At 31.9% G+C, this 22,635-nt stretch overlaps 1 protein-coding gene across 1 annotated transcript in view; it reads right to left on the bottom strand.

The window, feature by feature from the left end:
* Nucleotides 1-22,635, bottom strand: part of LOC129230650 (RNA cytosine-C(5)-methyltransferase NSUN2-like) — a 60,265-nt gene that overhangs the window by 11,950 nt on the left and 25,680 nt on the right. The window contains exons 9-16 of the mRNA XM_054865067.1: nt 14,418-14,473; nt 11,441-11,515; nt 7,759-7,889; nt 6,113-6,314; nt 4,409-4,500; nt 4,282-4,306; nt 3,071-3,163; nt 2,585-2,717 (exon numbers count right to left, since the gene is read on the bottom strand). Coding sequence (XP_054721042.1) covers nt 2,585-2,717; nt 3,071-3,163; nt 4,282-4,306; nt 4,409-4,500; nt 6,113-6,314; nt 7,759-7,889; nt 11,441-11,515; nt 14,418-14,473 — 807 coding nt within the window. The remainder of the gene's footprint in view (nt 1-2,584; nt 2,718-3,070; nt 3,164-4,281; nt 4,307-4,408; nt 4,501-6,112; nt 6,315-7,758; nt 7,890-11,440; nt 11,516-14,417; nt 14,474-22,635) is intronic.

The raw sequence follows: 22,635 nt of genomic DNA, 5'->3' as shown, positions 1-22,635 counted from the left end.
ACGAAACATGGGTGAAACACGTGAACTGTGAAACGAAATTGCAATCAATGCAGTGGGGGCACACAAGTTCTCCCCAAAAACCCAAGAAATGCATGCAAACAATGTCGGCAAGGAAGATCATGGCGACTGTTTTTTGGGACAGAAAAGGTGTGATTTTGGTGGACTTCCTGGAAAGAGGCACTACAATAAACTCTCAAAGGTATTGCCAAACTCTCCAAAAACTCAGAAGAGCAATTCAAAACAAGCGCAGAGGAATGTTGAGCTCTAAGATCTTGTTGTTTCACGACAACGCCCAGCCCCACACGGCAAATGTCACTCGTAAAGTTCTTGAATCTTTTAAGTGGGAGTTGTTTCCTCATCCACCGTACAGTCCCGACCTGGCACCGAGCGACTTCCACCTATTCCCAGCAATGAAGAAGTGGCTGGCTATGCAGCGTTTTGATGACGACGCACAGCTGCAAGAAGAGGTAACGGAGTGGTTGAAGGCGCAGGCGGCCGAATTTTTCGACGAAGGAATTTCCAAGCTCGTACATCGCTACGATAAATGCCTTAATTTGTATGGTGACTATGTCGAAAAGTAGTATTTGAGTGTGGCTTTCATCTGTATATAATAAAAAATTTTTCCTATACTTTGTTTATTTTTTATTCCAAAACGTAATCTACTTTCTGGATAGCCCTCGTATATATATACAAACAAATAACATACTACAGTCTGAGTAAAAACTTTAAGTCCAGTGCACTTTTTTGAGAAATTGGACACAACTTAATCTTAGAATCAAAAAGTCATATGAGTGATAATTATTAACCTTAAATACAAGTAAAAAAGACAGAAAAATTTAATTGTAAGTGTTTCATTATCAGAAAATATTACAGATCAATGTTTGAACCCGAGTAAAATCTTTAAGGCCAACATAGAAAAAAGCATATGAGGACAAAAATTCAAATATTTATAAGCTTGTGTGGGAGCCATTTCTTCAAATTACTTCAAATATTCTTGTTTTCATGAATGAAACTAGTTTTTGACAAAATTCGGAATGAATTTTTTACTCTATTGATGAGATTTCAGCTCTATTGATGAAGTAAAATGTCTTTCCTTTGCATAAACTCTTCTTGCTAAGTCACCCAATAAGTTCTCTATTGGGTTAAGATCTGGAGACTTAATTGGCGATTTCAAAGTATCAATATTGTTTACTTGGAGTCTATTTTTTGCACTGTTACTCGGATGGATAGATGCATTGTTTTGCTGATATTTTCAATTTTCTCCAGCAATAAATTCAGCATTTGGTAAAAGATGACTTGGGAAGACATTTTGATATAATTGTGAGTTCATTTTATCTGAAACAAACGCAACTGAGCACACACCATTGTAAGCAAAGCATTCTAAAGTTCTGACAGAGACTCCATCAATTTGGCGCTTGTAGAATATTTCTTTTTCTTTTCTAAAATCATGCCAATTGTACTTCCATCCATTTGGTCAATCCAAGCTCCACTTCTTTTCGTCAGAAAAAATTATTTGTATTCATTGGTTATCCCAGGTTATGATTTCCTAGCTAAAGTTGAAACGCTCTATATTGTGAATTTTTAAAAAATGAGGAGCAATTTTGCAGCATTAATAAACTTTCCACAAATTCTTATTGTGTTATATATCGTTTTAGGCTAACATCAAAATCTATCGTCTGAATAAGTTTCCTGGTTGAGTACTTTTCAGGTAATGTAATAATTTCCAAACTCTTCTTTCATGACGCGAGGACAAAGCTTTCAATTTTCCCGGGTTTTCTTTTTACTCTAATTGTGTTTAAATCAAACAAAAATATTGACTTCAATCTTCGATCTTCCTATTTTTTCGTAATAGTACGCCTACTTATCCTTGTTGAAGAAAAAGCTTCAATCTGCCCTCTTTCTTGAACAGTTAACTTTTTACCTTACGATATCGTCACAAGTAGGACAAAAACTTTGAAGAAATTAATCATAAAACTGCAAGTTGGAGGGTTTCCACAATCTTGTTAGCTAAGGTGACATTTATTACAGTATAAGTACTTGCAGTTTTTTAAAAATACTAGTGGCCTTAAAGTTTTTACTCAAGCTGAAATGCTAACTTTGAATAAACCACTGCTTTTCTGCTTATTGCATGCTTTAAAAATCCTGTCTATTGTGTTATTTCTTACCAATGAACATTAATAATTAATAATACAATAATATTAAAATCCCTTTAATTTCATTTTCCTTTTTTCAAAGAAAATTATACTGACCTTAAAGTTTTTACTCTGGCTGTATATTCCCTGTTTTATTTATATAAATTTTAATCAAACACTGATCAACTATTTTCTAGTGGAAGAGCATCTTCTATTCTTGAAGAGGTAGAGAGATGCATTATTGCAACAAGTTTGACAGTAAAACAATTATAATGTTCTTTACAAAAGCTAACAAACAAATCAGTAACACATTGTACATAAAAATGCTCACGTAAGATCAAAGCATTTTAAAACGTAGCACAAAAGTAAAATTGTTATAAAAATATCAAACAAAGTTTTAAAGGAGATTTTTTAATACAATAGCTAAAAAAAAAGTAAAAAGAAATGCTTACTTTTATGTTATCAATGTTTTGTTCAACTATATTCTTCACAATATCAGATGTAAAATACAAATTTCTTTTTTTACCTTCTTTACATCTACTTAAAAGCTGAGTAGTAGGAAAATTTTCTAAATTGTAGAAGTCTCTGAAATATTAATTGTGTAGATATAAACAAAAAAATATTGAGAAGTTTGGATAGTAAAAACAATGGCATACAATATAATCATTTTTTTAAAGTTTTTTGAAGCATACAAGAAATGCAAAGATATATTTACACAAAAAAATTTTTAAAACCTTTAAAAAAAATTTAAAAAAAACATCATACTAAATTTAAAGAAAAAAATTTAAAAATCTATTTTATAGTGCAAACAATCGTTGCAAAAAGTGAAGTCTTAAGCAAAGCTCAAAACACTTCTGAAATTGATAACATCATGTCTTTAATTAAAAAATGCTGCTGCACTTTGATTGACTATGTATTAAAAAGTAAAATTGGATTACTTAATTGTAGGCAGCATGTCTTCCGTATCATCTAGAAACACAAATGGATCTTCTTTATAGCCTCTTACTTTTCTCTTCTTCAGTATAGGACTTCTGCAAAAAGTTACTTTTTTCAGATAAAATGAATGAAACGGACATTTAAATTTAAGATGTCTAAGGTTTGTTTACATAACAAATTATAATATGTATGTTTCAATAAGATTTTAACCTAAAAAAATTATTAGAAATAATCAGCGGTTGTTAATCTTATACTAAAAGTCAAGTCTCCCTTTACACACCCACTAACATAGCAGAATCTCAAAATTAAAGGTGAAAGTTACTAATATAAACAAGGTTGGATGCAGAAGATATCAGTACATGAAGATGTAAAACTAATTACACAATCTTATACAATGCAGAGAAAAAAGCATGTAAGATTTGGATCTCTCTCTCTCTCTCTCTCAGTAATGAAAAGAAAATATACATTCACGCTTCGGAGATGACTTGTAAGAACTTAAGAACATTTCAATCTCTGTTTTGTAAAAACAAAAAAGATGGTGAAACAAAGTAGCATAAAAATTAAAAAAATAATTTAATCAGTAAACATAGCCAACTACTTGAGGTTGAGTAAAAATAGAGGAAAAGTTACATGTTACACAAAAAGAAAAAATAAAAGAGTTTGTTTTCAGATTAGAAGGTCAAAAATTTGAACTAACAAGTAACTAAAATTAAAAATTAAAAAAAAAAAAAAAAAACGACTGAATCGCAAATGTAGAATTAAGAGGGAAAATTGAAAATCCCTTTCAACGCCTTATACAAATAGAGATCAATTACAAGTGTTTTATTTGTTAACAAATAGAAACTGGCAACAGACAAAAATTTTAAATCATTGCTTTTAATTTCCTTGTCTTGGGAAAACACTTACTGAAAATACAAAAATATTCCATTTTATGTAAGTAAAAAAAACCCATTTCATACAAAAAAAAAAATCTGGTCGATTTCACCTAATGAAAAAAGATTGAGAATATGACTTTCTGTTTTGATTTTAGTTTATTTTTCCACTGCATAAGAAAAGATAAAAGAAACTTAAATACGAAATAAAGTACAAAAATTTTCAAAAAGACTAAATGCAGAATATTTCAAACACTAAAAAAAGTTTTTGACTGACAAAATATTTTGGGATATAAAAGAAATGCTCTGTAATCGTTAGCATTAATAAAGTCAAACCATACCTATTAAGACACTCTTCAATTTCATCTAGGGAGAAAAAAAAATATTTTTAAATATAAATTAAATTTCTTATCAAAGAATTTATTGAAACAGATAATAGAAAAGTTAATTGAAACAAAAGAAAAATACCTATGCTTCTTTCCCAAGGCAATTTATCCTTCTTCTGGATCACAGCAACGAAAAATCCACCAGTATCTTGATGATGAGGCAAAATTCGAATGCTGAAAGTATTTAAAAGGGAATATATTAATCATTAATTATGCAAAGGTAGCCAACAATTCAAAGAGTACATAACATTTTAGATTCCACCAACAGATGAGATACTTTCCCAGTTTTTAACTCAAAAGTGAGGATCAATTTGCATAAACATACAGGACATCCCAAAATGAGCTGACATTTTATTTATTTATTTATTGATAAAAGTTTTTAAAAAGTGTAACTAGCAATAGTTTTGCTTGATTATGCAGCAGAAATAGGGTGGTTCTGCATGATACAAAATATCAAAAGGAAAAAAATAACTCAGAATGGTCATATGATTATCTTTATAATTCAAAAGCAAAAAAATCCAATTTTTTTGCTAACCAATGCACATCACCCCATAATATAGCATTTGAGAACAGTTTCCTTCCCAGCTGACTAGGACCAGTCTAGCTGGGCCCAGAGCCTGTTGCTGGTCGTCACTTTTGTATTTGTATCATTTTAAATACATTTTGAGCATCCGTGCTGTTAAAGTGTGCTGTTCAGTAATATAACTTTGATGCTTGCTGATAACAGCACATATAAATATCAACCCCATGTTTACTATAAACTTATGACTATATTAAATTGTCACTTCAATTATCATAAAATATAATAGAAAAAAATATGTTTGAAAGGTTTTGAAAAGGAATACATAAATGAAAATATCAAGTTTTGCAATGACACGACTGAGAGAAGGGGCTCAACAAAAACAAGCAATACAGCTAGAGGTTATATCGATCACTCCTTTTTAACAACCTCATATCTCGAAAAACATGATTTTTCAGGAGAGCAATTTTAAAAATTACAATGCAAGCAATTTAAAAACTTGAAAATGCAAATACAACACTTTTGCTCTCTAATGTTGAAATATTAAGTTATAGAAATGTAGGTCTTTCAGAGATATGCTATTCATTCATGGCAGCTCAAAAAAAGGCATAACTTAAAATTGTTAATTTTTGAGATATGACATTTTTGAAAGAAGAGAGAGATATGCCAATTCTTTCTCCACATAGAAGCAGACTTGCAACAATCTTGAATGCAAATTAGAATTATGAGCATTCCGTCCTGAGATTTAAGCAATTAAATAAAGCATTTTTGAATGTGCATTGAGCATTGTGTTCAGAGCTAAGTGCCTCCATCTGGTGGGAAAAATGGGCACAAAAATATTGTAGTAATGGCAAAGTGGTGCCACATGAAAGATGCTCATTAAGGGATAGCAATAGGTAAAACTTCTAACACAGACACCTTGTAAAGAAGATACTAAATGACAGATTTAAAAATTAATATTACAAGTCAAAGATATTTTTTTTTAAATAAAAATACAGAATGAGATAATTTTTTTTTGAAGAGATTAGGATCAGATGATTTTGATGCCAAAGATGTTTATAACATTTATGTCACAATAGTAGGGCTACTGCATATTGCTTCAGCATAATGGGAACTAAGGCGGCTAAACCATCTTGAACAAAACCATACATCTCTCATGGATTTTAGCATAAAACTGTTTATCCATAAAACCAAGAGCCTATTTTTAAGGATCCAAAAAAAAAAAAATGTTACGACTTGGTAGCTTCATCTTATAACAAGTTTTACCATCGATTCAACTGCATCTCTTTAACCACTTCAGGATCTGGGGGAAACATATGAGGCCTAATGTGTGTAAGATTTTTTTCAGGAACTTCTTCAAATCTTTCAAATACTTCCAGTTCTTTGTTGGCGACCTTCCATGTGGAAAGTCCAGGACATGTCTTCAAACCCTGCAAAGATGACCTAACATCTAATAATTCAGCAGATCCTAAAATAAATACAAAGGCAGATATGTTTTAAAGATAAAGATCAACAAATAAAGCGTTTCACCTACATGCAAATAAAATTGTTGAGAATGTGACAATTACTCAGTATAAAATCGAAGTTAAATCATGTAAAGCATTTCACTGATTAAATTTGTAATTAAAATTATAAATAAATTGAAAAGATAGTAAAAAAAGCTTTTAGTTATAAATACGTAGACCAAAATTTAAATAATAATTTACACTTTTTAAAATAGGATTATGAGAGCTGATAACTCTATTACCAAATGTCCTGCCATTTTTAGTTTTTATTATCATTATCCTTTTTTCTTCTTGCCTTTTTGTTTCGATGTGTATCATAAAGGAAACATTTTTTAACCAACACAATCTCATTCCTGCTCAAAAATATACAAGAGTAAATTATGAAAGGGCTGAATGGCATCAAACAAAAATGCAGAAAAGAACATTTGCATTAATCATACGAAATACTTTTGCAAAGAATAATCAATGTGTATACTGGAATGACAATAGCCAATGAACTAAATCACAGAAATTTCAGTGTCCCTGAGTTTCTCAATAATTCTATAAAAATTTAACTTGCTAATATGTCAGGATTAGAGCAACAGAAATGAGTGGTTTTGGAGGTTAAATGCTCCTTCTTTGTATTAAGCATTGTCAATCTTAGTATAGTAATGATGCCATGACAATGTTATCATTAATATACTAGTAGTATACTAGTAGTTTGGTACATTGAAGAATTAGTATATTGATGATGAACAAACTCTCCCTTCCCAAAAGGAAAATTATGGTTGTTCTTGTACACAAAAGCATGCGGCAAAACTTACGAAAATAAGATATATTCTATACTTTTTCATTAAGAAATAGACAAAATAGAAAAAAAAAACTATATGACAGATTATCTTTTCCTTATGTACTAGAGAGGATCTTGTACTCTCCCATGAAGCTTTGCAATTTAAAATTTATTTACATATTATAAACTGGGTTTGCCAACCTTGGAGGAACAATGAGGAACAACTGTGGTGATTTTGAGGAGCAATTTGAAATTTTGCAGAGCAGTTCAGTATTTTGTATGAAAAACAATATAAATAACGAAAACCAATAAACTAAAACTGTTTTAGAGTTTTAATAATCATTTTACGCACTAGTATAAAATATTTTTTACATAATAAAACAGCTTAAAACACTATTTCAATCTTCGAGTATTAAGTTATCTTTAATTTCACATATTTATATGTTTGACATGATAACAGCAAAACGGAAGCTTGAAAACGTTTGGCTGAGAAATGCGGGACAAAATAACTTATTTGTGGAGCTGCGGAGTTTCGCCATGTTTGCGAAGCAAAATGCGGAGCGGTTGGCAAACCTGTAAAAGTGAAACTTATTTAATTGCTGAACTCTACTGCCAGAATTATTTAAGGAAAATATTACCTTTAGCTTCTGATAACATTGTGGCTATTACAGCTTCATTTTCAACAGGATTAAGAGAGCAAGTAGAATATACGATGCGTCCTTCTGGGGCAAGAAGCTCAAGACCTCGTCTTAAAATGCGCAGTTGCAATCTGGAATCATGATTTTCCATTACATCAAATAGAAATTTTTGAGTGCACATAGTACATATGAAATGGATAGCTTCAAAAGTAGATACTGTCGGCAAAGCTAAATTGAATATTGTCAGTTCTAAATATTATTCGATTTAAGCAGGGAAATTTTCTTTACCTTTCTAAATTGACGACATTTGTCTCAGAACGTAATAATAATAAATCAATAGCTATATAAGGGGATTAATTAATGTTATTGGTAAAAAGGTTTTGATATAAGCAAAAAAAAAAAAAAAAAAATCAAAATCAAAATAGTTTAATTAAAAGAAAATTATAAAAAGTAACTTACAACTTGAGTTATAAAAGCTTTGGGATTTTTTTTCAGTACATTATGTTTTGAAAAAATCCCTTCTTCCCCTCCTCGTTCATCTTGTTTTACATCTAATACTGATTAATTTATTATCATCTAAAATGGGTATATTTCTTTCGGGTTATTTAATTTAATGGGGTCGTTTCCAAAATTTTAAAAGTATTTTTTTCTGAAAGAGCATGCTTAAAAATATAGGATCTGATTATTTTTTAAATAATTTGTTCCAGTTTTATTTTTTTTAAAAATTACTCAAATCGGAGCACTTTTATTGTTCATGTTTCTGTCATGTGACATCACAAATGATGAAATGCCATTCAGTGTTGCCATTCACGGATAAAAATATTTAATTCGCTTCTTTACTCACGTGTATTGGCAACGATATGGTTGATAGCAAGCGTAGAGCGCAATATTTAATTCACTTCTGGATTATCATAACATGGAATCGCGGTAGAAAGATGAGCCAAATTGCATCATTTGTGACGTCATAAAGACCACACCTTGTTTTCAAAATTGGACAATTTAAAAAATTAATTATAACTGTTGGGAAAATGAAAGTATTTTCTGGGTCCATGTTATTTTTTTTACTCATTCTATCAATTTCAGTGACTAAAAGTAGTACTTTAGACTGAAGGAAACAACCCCATTGTTGACTGTGCTTTTTTTTTTTTTTTTGTAATGGCAAAAAAAAAAAAAAATGATAGAATAGTGGAAATGTTTTGATGGAATATGAATGATGTTTTTTTTTTGTTTGTTGTCCGCAAAACTTTTATGTACTTCATATTTTTACGTCAATAATTGTTCTTATTTAATTTACTTCTAATTTATTCAATTTTTTTGCAGCAAAAATATTTGCAAAAGCTGATCAATAGTATTCGATCATCTGGGGAAAATATTCGATTAAGCAGAAATCTTTATCATTGTGTCTAATCGGGAAATATTCTTTTCCGGGAAGTTTTATTCGTATAAGCGGGGTATTTGTTTATCCATTACCCGATTAAGCGGGGATGACAGTATCTTCAAAACACATTTTTTTTTATAGAAAAATTCATATTATTTTTCTTTACAAAAAGCTATGAGTCACAAAAACTTTTCTATTCTTAGTTAGATCATTTAAGGCACAATTTTAAACTTTCAGACTATCTCAGGTTGTTGGCTTACCTAAGTATCGCACTGGAAAAACATAAAATAACGTATTTGGGCAAAAATTGGAATTGGAGATGGCTACTTCTGCGGCTATACGATTTATACATTGAGCACTTTGTATAATGATTTTACAAAAAAAAACAAAAACAAAAAAAAACATACATATATATATACATAAAATCATGACAAATCTTTTCTTTTCTAATAGCTTTTTTATTGTACATTTAACTAAGAATTTTTCATTTTAATTTTCAACAAACAAATGTAAAGAATGCCTAAAAATTAAGATGGGAGCTGAAAAACAGCATTAATCTGTTTGGGAAAGAAAAATGCTAAAATCAATCCATGGAAAAAGTTGGACAAAACCACAAACCACTCTGCTCAAATGTGCATGATAATTATTTTCCATGAACCAAAAAAAAAAAAAAAAACTACTAAATGTTAATGAGTGTTTCTCTCTGATAAGATTAATGTTGCTGAACTTATCAAATGTATAGTCTGTAACTAGAACAAAATAAACTTCTTAAGCTAGCATACTAGTAAAAAGTTTTTTTTTTTTGTAATTGAAGTTGATTTCCTTGCTTATCAGTTTTTTGGTAGCCTTTATCGGATTACTCATGAATCTTAGCAGGCCACAAGTTTGGTATTGCTGCTTTGAAATATAGGATATATGAAGATATGCTAACAGATAACATAACAGAAAGAGAAAATAACAGGATAAGAAACCAAACTTGCTCAATTTTAGTGCATATTTATATACAAGGAAAATGTGCAAGCAATTATAAAATAAATACAATGTTTTCAAAATAATATGTGTCCAAACACTTTTACTGCTTCACGAAAATCAGCAAAACCATCTCATGTAATCTTTTAGGGCTGCAGTGTTTCAACAGACAATACGACTCAATCTTTAGCATGGTTATGGAAAGAACCCAACATTTTACTTGTACAGGGATAAGAGTGGTCTGAGAGCAAGAGGAGGAAAGCTAAAAATGTGTTGCAAAAGCCTGCAAATGGGACAATAACCACTCAACAGAAGAGAGGCTAATTTGCCAATTTTAAAGCAGCAATGAAATGTTTACCACACTAATGACATTTCAAATATTTGGGGAGATATTAACAGATTTCACATATTGTTCTCCAAGAGTAATAGTTACGTTTAAACTCAAGAAGTTTAGTCCAAAAAATGAAATGAAAAGTTAAGGTCCTTATAAGCCCCCCCCCCCCTCCGGGCAAAATTTCCGAAAGTTTTCCCCAAACAATTATTGAGAAAAAAAAACACTCAAAAATGCAAACATTTTTCAGTTTGTAGTGCAATCCCTAAACAGAAGCTTAAGAAAAAAATACCCTCACTGTAAAATAAAAACTTTGTCATAATAATTGAATCACTTACAGGAAACAAAAAGATCAAAATTTCAAACAAGACATGCAAATTTTGCCGAAGAACATGTTTGATGTTGGCATGTTTCCAAAACATATGTTTTTCGTAGAAATCATAGCGGCTGAGAAACAGAGGGGGCGGGGAACAAGGAAAAATACAAAGCAAGTGATACAGAAACTCTTTATGAATTAAATTTATGGTACCTTAGTAAGTTGACATCCACTGAGTCAACATGTTTTCATGTTCCTTTGGGGTGTCAAGTTTTCAAGGTTCCATTGAAAAAGAAAGATTTTTTTTTTTTCATTTATAAAAAAATTAAGAATGGTTTGCAGTTTCAAAAAGTCAAAAAGAGAGGAAAGTTTTACGCCAAAAAGCATAGCTCCAGCAAAGGCTAGAAAAATCTCATCCCAGTATATGGCCATAGGTTTCCTGCTAAACAGAAATTTTTGGGTGAAGAGAAAAATATTCTACATTCAAACTTCCAAAGATAGCAACTTTTCAGCTTATAACTACTTGATAAAATTCGAAAGGAAACACCGATTAATGTCCCCAAATGTTTGTACATTACTCTATCACCTTTTCCACTACCATTTGCATTTGGAATGCTGCCATATCAAAGTGCATCTATTCTATACTTTGAATTGAAGTGACATTCTAAACAAAATAAATTCCACTAACCCATGTAAATTGTTACCATTAGCTGCATTCCATTTATTCCAAATTTCTGCAGTTTTTCGAATAGTTCCATCACCACTGGAAAAAAAACAGCAATTAATACATAAAGGTGCATCCTGTGCATTTTTGAACAACATTTATTTCAGCTTATGTTCCTAATACATTAAAAAGTTATCAAAAATCATTTAAATTTAATGGTTAAGAATGAATGTTATTTCAATGTTCTCACAGAGAGTTGTACTCACTGTCTGAGAAAGTATTTCAACAGATTATTGTCTATTGTGTAGCTAAATTTGGTCTAGAAATTATTTAATTGCACATAACGTGTCACTGCACTTATGTATAGACAAAGCAATTGCCAACCTTTCAAAAGTAAACAATTTTTTGTTATAAATATCAAATGAATAAGAATAAATGAATCAATTGCAGAAAATTTTTTAAACCTGATTTCAGCTTTTTTAATTTATTACTACACAGAAAGCGCTGTTGAGGGTACAAACAAAATTGATCTGAAACTTCAAAAAAGTAAGATTTTTGAAATGCATTTATACAATGGAGTTTTAGCAGATCAACACTTAAAAAACTTTTGAATAGTTGGAAAATGCATTCCCGAATTTAGGACACATAAACAAAGATCTGAAAACAATAATAATATTGGCAAAAATAAAGTGAAAAAAATTATAAAAAACATTTTGTGATGGGTAATGGAATTTTCCAACAAAACAAAGAAGGAAATTAGCTATTTGATTCTATCTCCAAAAGGAGAAATATTTCATAAGATAAACATTTAAACATATCTCCTAAATAAACTGAAAATAAAAAAAATTTAAAACTCTGTTTCGAAATAAATAGAACCAAAAAATCCAGAGGCAAAAAAATTTTTCATGCTAAAGCTACACCGAGTATTTGCATTAAAAAAACGTCTTTCACGCAAGTATCGTTTTTCTCATTCTAAAGATAAAATTGATTCAATAAAAAAACTACAAGTAGTCCTGCCCTAACAATCCCTACAAGTAGTCCTGCTCGAAAAACCGACAAGTTTAAACCCTAGCCAGAGAAGTAGGATTTTTCTATTTCTGCAGAAAGGTTTGATACCTTCTAACATTGGATAACAGTATTGACAATTTTTTACTTGCATTATTGTTGCCACAGAAAGCAGCAAATTCTTTGTGAAATCGAATGGAAGTAAAAAAAAAGTACACTATATCTGCTCGAAAATAAAGTAAACAGAAGATTTTGTCTCCCGCCAGAAAATTGAGTGATGAGCAAAAAAAAAAAAAAAAAAACCGGAAGAATTGACAGGTACAGATTCTAAATAGAAGAAAATGATCAGAAATTCTAATATCGAGCATCATCAAAAAAAAGAAGGCGAATAATCATTATTTGGTCGAAATTAAAATAATCTCATTTCACAAAAAATAGATAAAAGATCCTAATTATAGCAAAGCAATCTTTATGTAATCCATTATGTTAACTAAAAAGTAATAGTCATTTAGAAATTAAATAACGGGAAAATTAAAAAATAAGTATTTAAGAAAGAAAAAATCATAGTACAGTCGGACCGTGATTTAACGAATTCATCGGTACCGAAACTTTTATACATTAAATCCGGGTTATTCGTAACATTGGGGTGCGATTTTTTTAAAAATTACATTTACGTTATCAAAAAGCCCTAATAAGCAATTGCACAAAATATCCATGGTTAGAAAGTGTACACTTTTTATTCAGCATTCCGCGACTCATTATGCACTAGTTAATTTGAAATTTTAAAGTACTGAGTAACAGATGTTTGACAATTTCCTTGATACTCGACTCGAAGTAGTTCTCTTTCGATTTTATGGAGAGGAGAAAATACTGTGTCATTTACAGCCTAGTACATGAGATATATTTTTAGTTTCCAATCCATGTAAAGCATTAGAAAAAATAAGTTTTAATGAGAGTTTCATTTCACTTTCTGCAACAGAATTGCTATTCTTTGGTTGCTCCCTCATCCGCCAAACATTGCTGATTTCAAGAAAAGTCTTTTCCTACTCCGGACAAGATGGATATGTTATTTGGGAAACAATCCAATATTTGATAACTCAAACTAACAAAAAAGTTTTTTTCGGCTATTAAAATAATTCGTTAATTCGGGGTTTATTATTCAGTAAATAGGGGTTTTTGCCTTATTTTATGTCGGGAAAAAAGAAGAGTTCGCTAAATCACGAAATTTGTTAAATAGAAGTTTGTTAAATTGGGGTCAGACTGTATTTAATCATTAACAAGAATAGAGAAATTAATGCACAGAAAACAGAGGCAATCTGAATCAATTTTTCTACAGTGATTAGATCTGCCGTGTGCAGGTAAAGGGCAGTAATTGTAAATTTTTCATTTTTCATTTCTTTCTTTTTTGCATTTTTGTCATCTATCATATGGTATCTTTATTGTGCAAGCTTGCTTATTTGGTTTCCACTGAAAAAAGGTGCGAAAAAGACGTCTTATTCCAGCATTTCCCTATTGTTAGTATTGAATCCAAAACACGTTTCTTCAAATATCTCGAAAGATCATTTCTGCAGATACTGCCGTTTACCTGCACATGGCAGAGATATGAAGCAAAATACAGTAAACTGCGGATTATCCAGGGAATAGGGTCCCACAGTAACCGCCGATAAGCGAAAACCACAGATAATCCGAATAGGTAAAAAACAATACTTAGTGTATACAAAAGCTAAAAAATATTAACAGCACTCTCACATACATTTAAACTATAACTAAAAACATTGCTACATTGCATTTTATAACAATGACTATGAAAAATATACGTAAAATCTAAAAGTGAACAATAAATAACACAATCATAAGTTAAAAATTGTGAAGAGACCTGCGGATAATCTGACTGCTGATAATCGGGAGTTAACTGTATTTCATATTTCTTGGACATGATTAAAGTAATGAAGTAGTGCAAAAATATTTAAATCTTTTGAAAAAATTTCATACATACCTACATGGTACATCACATAAAATTCGATCAAACTTCAAGTGAGTCTTTTTGTCATTCTAAAACAGAAGTAAAAACTAAATTCACTACGTAAAGGAATAGAGCATGAAGTAAAGGGTATTTTTTTAGAGGTAGAGAACTTTACGTTCAAATAAAACACAGTTAAATATTGTTAACTGCCATGAATGTTGCTTTATTCCAAAGATGATTCTTTGCCATTTTTATTTAAATATGATTTCTGGCATATGGCCACCCTGGCTGGCTCGGAGAAATTCCAGTTGGAAAGTCCAATTTTCTCATTTTTTGCAGCAATAGAGGCTGTATGTCAGTAATAAGGTGGTGAATTTTCTCTTCCAAGGTGTCAATCATCTGTGGCTTATAGAGCAGACCAGAGACTCCACATAGCCCCACAAAAAGTAGTCCAGTGGTGCTAAATCGCATGATCTTGCAGGCCAATTCAGGGGTCCATTACGCGAAATAATTTGTTCACCGAACGTTTCTTTCAATAAATCAATTGTGACACACGCTGTGTGGCATGTTGCACCGCCTTGCTGTTTATTCATGATGAAATCGCAAACCATACTGAACACAAAACAAGTGACAGCTATCAAAATGGCACACGTATCAAACAGTGTTGCCAACTTAAAGTTCTATACCTCTAAAAAACACCCTTTATGAAGTCTACAATGAGAAATATGCATCATGAAGAAATTTTTTTGATTTTATTTTGGATATTGCTATTAAATTAGATCTGCAATCAAGTTCTCTTGTGCATTGCTGCGCACAATCACTTTAAAATCCTTCAGTCTCTTACAGTCAGTTTTAATTTTCAGTTTTTTTATATAAACGTTTAAGGGTCTAATTCTAATTTTTATTTTATTTGTTTTATTCATCTATCAAACTAAGAACGATTTTCTGTATTTGGTGTTCGACCAATTCTGATTCAAAGTAATGATCAGAGTGACCCAAGGTTACTCCAGATCATTATGTTTCCGGGGTAAAAATTTATCACCAAATTTTTATTTTAAAAGTGAGATTTTAATCAAATATAAAATAATGCCTGGAATTTCAGAACACTTTACTTCAGTATGATTACATTTATCCAAATGTAATATGCTGTTTAGTTACAAAATTGTGTATTTTTTAAAAAGCTTACTAACTGCTTACCAACTTTTACTGTGTTTTCAAAGATGGGTTCCCAAATAAACATATACTCACAAAGATCCTCCCCCTCTCATAAAATTCAGTTAGTGTATTTTTTAAAAAATAAATTTGTCTAAAAAGAGTCAAGTGTTAGGTTTTGATTGGTTTCCAAATTTAGAGTAAATATTAAATTTACAGTGAGATGTATCAAACATTGCTCCTTATAGAGAGGATACTTATTGATCACTGGTAATTGCTGATCATGTTCATTTCTTATTGTAAATATGATCAGAAAATGGTAATGAATACAATATTTTGGGTCTTTTAGGTGAAGGTTAGTATTTATTCACTGCTAATACTTAGAATACTAAGAAATATGGGGGAAAGGATATTTCAGGATCAGGTTTATTTTGTTGGGAATTCCAAACAATACAGTCGAGTCCCGACTTACGCGAGGGATGCGTTCCAAGACACCTCGCGTAAGTCGAACAAGGTATGTTTAGTAATTTTTTATAAGCATACCCAATTGTTTCAGACGTTTGTAAACACCCCTCATATTGTTTCAAACCATTTATTAACTATATATTGCAGTATCTTTTACAAAGAACCGACTTTTTCTGTATTTTAGAAAAAGCGTTATTATTTGACATAAAATTCTGTAATTTAGCACAAAATCAATGCTTGATGGGGGAGAGAAACTTAAAATAAAGCAGTATGCTGCCGTGCTAAGCACAGATGTGGTATCTGCACATTTTATCAAAATTGAGTTATTGTCACCAGGTGGTCTTTAGTAATTTAATTTACCTGAATCTCAATTTTTTTTGGCGGTTTGTGAACGGGAAATATTAAAAAAAGCGTTACGAAAAAAGTCGTAACTGCAAATTTGCTTAGTTTGCTAAAGCAATTTAAACGTAAGTGACAAATACTAAGCCTTTAAAGTGGTATCTGCGCAGTTACCACTTTTTTCCTTAGTAATTTGTAGATAGGACTTTTATACTTTAGTAAAGCAGCATATTTAATAATGTAGCAGTTTATTGTAACACAGAATGTTAAAATTAGTTTATGTTGAATAGTTGATACAGATTGATAATAAAAACTAATACAACTTTGCATAATTGTTAAAGTAAATATTCAGCTTTTTCTATTTAAATGGTTATTTAAAATGCAAATTCTAAAAATGAAATGCATGTAAAATATTCATATCTTATTCTTTCATGCAAAAAAAAAAACGCATTTCGTTCTACGGCCAGTAATATTTTTATTTAAGTATCGTCTGCTGCCAAAATTATCTTCATGCTCGGTAAAAATAAATCTAGAAAATAAAACAATATATATAAAAAAAAAACATTCTTTGAATATAAAAAACAGAAAATTGTTATGCATTACAGTTTTAACTGTCCGGAGTTTTGAAAATGGTATCTTTCAGAAGGTAGATTCTGTCAGCATTGTACACTACCAATAAATATTTGGACACCTATGCAAATGTCCATATCTGCGGTCCTAAGGTACGTCACGGCCTCCTCCGGTATATATTGTGTAGGAAACAGCATCGGGTTGCAAGATGCCTCGCAGTTCGGAGCTCTCTGATTTCGAGAAAAGTATAATTATTGGGTATCACAAATGTGGCCGATCCTTAAGGGACATTACTCGCGATCTGAAGTACTCAAAATCAACAGTGGTCTATGTAGTTAAGAAGTGGAAGGTGAGCGGTCATTGTTGAAATGTGCCCCGAGTCGGCAGACCAACGAAACTGGGAGATAGACACTGACGAGTGCTGTCCTGAGAAATTCGGAAGAACCGCACCCAACCGATGACCCTCATCTGCGAGGAGTTTCAACAGGCATCCGGGAGTATTATTTCATATAATACCATCCGCAAGGAAGCACATCTGCTAGGTTTTCATGGTCGTGCTGCTGCCCATAAGCCTTTGATCACAAAGTCTAACCGCGTTGCTCGGTTAATGTGATGCAAAGCACATTGAAATTGGACCATAGATCAGTGGAAACAAGTTCTTTGAAGTGACGAATCAAAGTTCACCTTTTACCGTTCGGATGGCAGGGTCTGGGTCTGGCATCTACCTGGAGAACGTCTCCTGCCAGAATGCATTGTGCCAACAGTCAAGTTCGGCGGAGGTGGAATTATGGTCTGGGGGTGTTTCTCCTGGTATGGGCTGGGACCCTTGGTCTCCATTCATGGTAAGCTCAACTCCGATGCCTACTGCACTATTTTGGATGACAATGTGCTTCCTACGTTGCGGCAGTTTTACGGGTTGGACCCCTGTTACTTTCAGGACGACAATGCCAGTTGTCATGTTTCGACGTTAACCAAAGCTTGGTATGGTGCCAATGGAGTTCATCGAATGGACTGGCCTGCCCAGAGCCCAGACCTGAACCCTATCGAGAACCTCTGGGACGAGTTGCATCGCCGAATTCAGGGGTGCACTCCCCGTGCAAAATCGGTGAAGGAACTTCTATGTCTTCTCCAAGCTGAGAGGAAGAAAATACCACTAGCTGTCATACAAAGACTTGGGGAAAGTATGCCAACTATTGATTTTGAATAAAGTTAGTTTTTCTTTTCTATCACAGGTGTCCAAATACTTATTGGTAGTCAGTGTATTAACAAAATAAAGCGAAACAGCAAAGTCCAAAGAAAGCAGATGTTTTCAGTATTATTTAATGATACATTGAGCACGTTTTTCTAAGCTACTTTTGTCGTATCTGTGCAGATACCCCTAAAAATGCCTAGCAGTTGTCACTTACGGTGAAAATAGCTTAGTTTATGAAAAGGTTTTGAAAAGAAAATTTGTCGTAACTACATTTATTTATTTTAAATTAAGATTTTTACAAAAATACTCTCTTACGGTTTTTAGATAAGTTATTTACGAAACAACTACCGCAAGTTGAGCATTTAATTAAGTAATAAATCAAAGAAACGAGTTGTAAAACTTTAATCATCAATTTCTCATTTTGAGCTCTACTGCAGATACCACATCTGTGCTTAGCACGGCAGTATGATACTTACAGTGTGTACACTACAGCATTATCACAACACTTAACAGTATAGATATAGTAAATATATTTATAATTTAAAAAATGATGAAGGTTTACGCAGAGCAATCAGAATGTATTTTATTAACGTTCATATGTAAAATGAAAAAAAAGAAAAAAGTTAAGAATCTGAGCGGTTATTTGTATAAACTAAAGCAAAGCATTGTTTTGACTAATGCAGTGGGTGAACTTCCGCTTTCAGTGATGCTAAAGGGATGAAAGTCCATTCACAAAACCAATATTTAGTGTCAACGAAGCTCATTCTAACTCTCCGCCGCTCTTTTCCGAAAAATTTCATTTTGCAGGCGAGTAATTTGTGACCGCACTAAAAAATTCATTACTCATGAAAAACTCGCGTTATAGCCATTTCGCGTATGTCGGATCGCGTTGTAGCGGGATCCGACTGTATTATCAATTCTTAACATTTATTTTGATACATTTGGCTTTAATTAAATCTCGGTTTTCATTTATCTTGCTAAGTCACAAACGCTAATTCAATTATTGTAACGTATTTCCCGATCTTGGACATGTGCGTACCTTACGTCATGAAATGACAAAGTTCCTTTTTCATTTGATTGGGTTCTAACATCAGGAAATATGCATCTCAAATGCATGTCTTGAAATCCGTGCAAATGACTCTGGCTGACTATATATATGTTGTTTGGGTAGCTCAGAGGCTCTTCTTTTTAAGGCGCCATATTTTTAGTTTCTTGGTCAGTCGAATCGGCTGTTTGCCGTCATACCCTCAATTAAGCATTTTAAAATTGTAAACTTAGTCACCAAACCTTATATTTAAATGAATGGAACCTCGATTAGATAAATGACTCTCCATTAGTCATATTACAAATTTATCAATAATGGTTTTGAAAGTTTACTAAATTATCAATGCTTCGAGAAAAATTATTTTCTAATTTCGTATGTAAATAGCTCGCCAAGGATATCATTGTACAATATCACCATGAAGGAAATAAAAAGAGATAATTTCAACCACAAGTATTGTTTTCTGCACTTAACCCCAATTACACTCTGCAACTCAAAAGGGCACTAATTAAATTAGTTATTGGTGTGATAACTTCATTTGATCTAGTCTAATTGCACAGTATATTTAACCTTATGTCATAAAGTACTGTTGTATAAGCATTTTAAAAATGTATCCCCCCCCCCTTCCCAAAAAAAGAACCCCAAACTATGATCATTAATTATTCCAGAAAGAATCAAGAATTCCCTTAATCCAGGGATAATTCCTGAGCATTGAAAATTTGAAATATTTTAAATTCAGTTTTACTTTACAAGAAAAAGAAGGTTGCATGGGCCTTGCCTCATGAGCGATCAAGCTTTCCTCAAAAATTGCAATTCTGCCTAGAACAGGCTTTTCACAAAATGGATGTTTACATTTGTCGATGAAGTCTCACCCTGGGTCACTCGATTAATATCATTCGTTAAGACAAGTCGTTTAGAGACTCTAAATTCAATAGGGAAAGTTTAAACGATTTTGTTTCATGGTAATTTTAAAATTCACACTGTAACTTGAAATCATTCTTTTCAAACCATTTTGTCTTCCTTCTAAAATGTTATTATTTTAGCATTAGTAGAGGATTTCTCGCCAACTGAAAATGAGACAATCAATGAAAAAATGTTTCTACAGTGAAACCTGTTTATAATGATATTGTTTGGATCTGAAAAAAATTGGTTACAGACAGGTTATCTTTATACAGTTAGACAGTTGAAACAACATTTATGCAAACCTTCCCCTCTCCCTACATATCCTATGCTCCAGTGCATATAATATAGCAAGTTTTATTCATTAAAAAAAAAAAAATATTTTTGCTACTATCAGCACTACGAACATCTTTATGCAATAAAACTTGCACAGTATACCTCGGGGAAAAAAAGTCATGTCAAGTGAAGCGTGTTCAACCATCACACAGGCTTACACAAAAAGAAAAAATCTAAAATTTCCTGACTCAGAAAAATAACAAAAAAGAAAGATTTTAAATAAACCAATTGCAGGAAAACCTTTAAAACGAAAGACAGAATTTTATCTGTTCATATTCGAGAAACGAGTTGATGTGTACATCACATGACACAAATTTTACGCCAATTTAATAATAATAGTGCTGTAGAGTAAGCAAAGAAACGCTTTAAACTTTCCCCCCCCCCCCCCAAGTTTGTTGCAAACTGAAGCAAAAAAATGTTTTATACAGATTAATTTTCCCCATACAGTAAAATCATTCTACAACAATACTGTTGGGACCTAAAAATATATTGTTATAGACAGGTTATCGTAATAGATATTTTGATTATTCGTACTGATATTTTGCTTTGACCAAAAGAAAATATCGTTATAGACAGGTTCATTGTTATAGACAGTATCGTTATACACTGTATTGGACATTTTAATGTAATTCAATGGTTTACTCTCTAAATGTCGCCAATAGTGGCCAAAATTAAACCAGATTTAAAGTTTAAAAAAAAAAAACCCAAATTTGTCGCCAAGTTGGCGACCAAAAACTTGACGAGCTGCACAACAGCACAACTAGACCCCACTAAGAGTCTATATACCAAATTTCAACTTTCTACCACATACCGTTTTTGAGTTATGCGAGATACATATGCACATATATACGTACATCCAAGAAAACTCCATGTACTTAACTTGGGGATCGTCAAAATGGATATTTTGGGTGTCTATATGTTCACAGGATATACAGTGAAATCTCTCTGAGCGGCCACCTGTCTTAAGCGGCCACCCTTCTTAACAGCCACTTTTATGAGGTACGGATTTTTTAGCCCATGAACTTAATGTTAAAAACATCCCTAGCAACGGTCACCCAACCGTACTGAACGGTCACCAAGTGGATGTGTCCATTCATATTTTTCAGGAAAATTTATTCACTTTCTGTTTCTAATCAGCAGGTTTTCAGTTCAATGAGGAAACTTCTTATTGGCCTTTAACAAATTCTGATAATTTTGGAGTAAATATGTCACTTATGTTTATTTTATTAGTTGGTCAGTGTGTCCGTGTAATCTGTGTGTGGCAAACAACACTGTTGGAGATCATTTTAAGAATCTCGAACTACTTGTTAAAATTCTGAGCAATATGAACCTGGAAAATCGACGAGAGAATTGATAGAGTACAATTTTGAACACGGAACAGCAATGAAGAGCTTTGATAATTACACTGCCTACTGAGAGAATCATTTTCTGGTTAATGAGTCAGCGAAAATAAGCGTTTTTCAATCAAATATAATATTAGTTTGGGATTGGTTTGAATTAACTAATCAGTTTGGAATGTGTAATTAACATCTTTTGGGCAAATACGTTTTTATGCCTTTCAGGCACTAATTCGGCCTCTGACAATCCATTTACGTTTTATAATCATGAGTAAACTAAACTTTCAACTGAAGTGATTTTGGGGACAAAAAATAAAGTCATCGGAAATTCAGATGTAATGTCAAATAAATTGGTTCAAGTAATTTATTTATCATTTTGAATGGCAACACGCAACATTTTGAATTCGATTTTAAAAAATATTGTTGGAGAAAATTAAAAACTTAAGTCACAACTTTTATCCTTTCTTTGAAAAATGTAAACAATATTTAAATAATATACTATTTCCCTTTTAGAATGGTTTCAAACTTCCTTCTGCGTTTTTGTCTTGCTTATATTGTGTATTATAGAACTGTATTGCAACTGCAAGGAGAACCCTTTAAAGCAGCCACCCACTCTCAATGGACGAAATTTTGCGGAACGGAGGGGTGGCCGCTCAGAGAGATTTCACTGCATCTACGTGAAGTCGGGTTGAAAAAAAACCTCAATATTCATTGGGGGGGGGGGGAATGGAAATAAAGGTCTTTTTTTGGGTAAAATTTTTTTTGAGAACACAATACTTCCTTTACTTGGTAAAAGGAAGTAAAAAATGGCAACAGATTTTTCTTTTCAATGATTTTTTTCACACTACAAATTTAAATAAAAGCATTGTTCAAAAATGAATTTCTAATTGACGGCTTACCTGCATTTTAGCATGAAAT

This window comes from Uloborus diversus, chromosome 9, assembly GCF_026930045.1.
Source record: "Uloborus diversus isolate 005 chromosome 9, Udiv.v.3.1, whole genome shotgun sequence".
In the NCBI taxonomy this organism is placed as follows: Eukaryota; Metazoa; Arthropoda; class Arachnida; order Araneae; family Uloboridae; genus Uloborus; species Uloborus diversus.
This window is presented reverse-complemented; position numbering and strand designations above follow the sequence as displayed.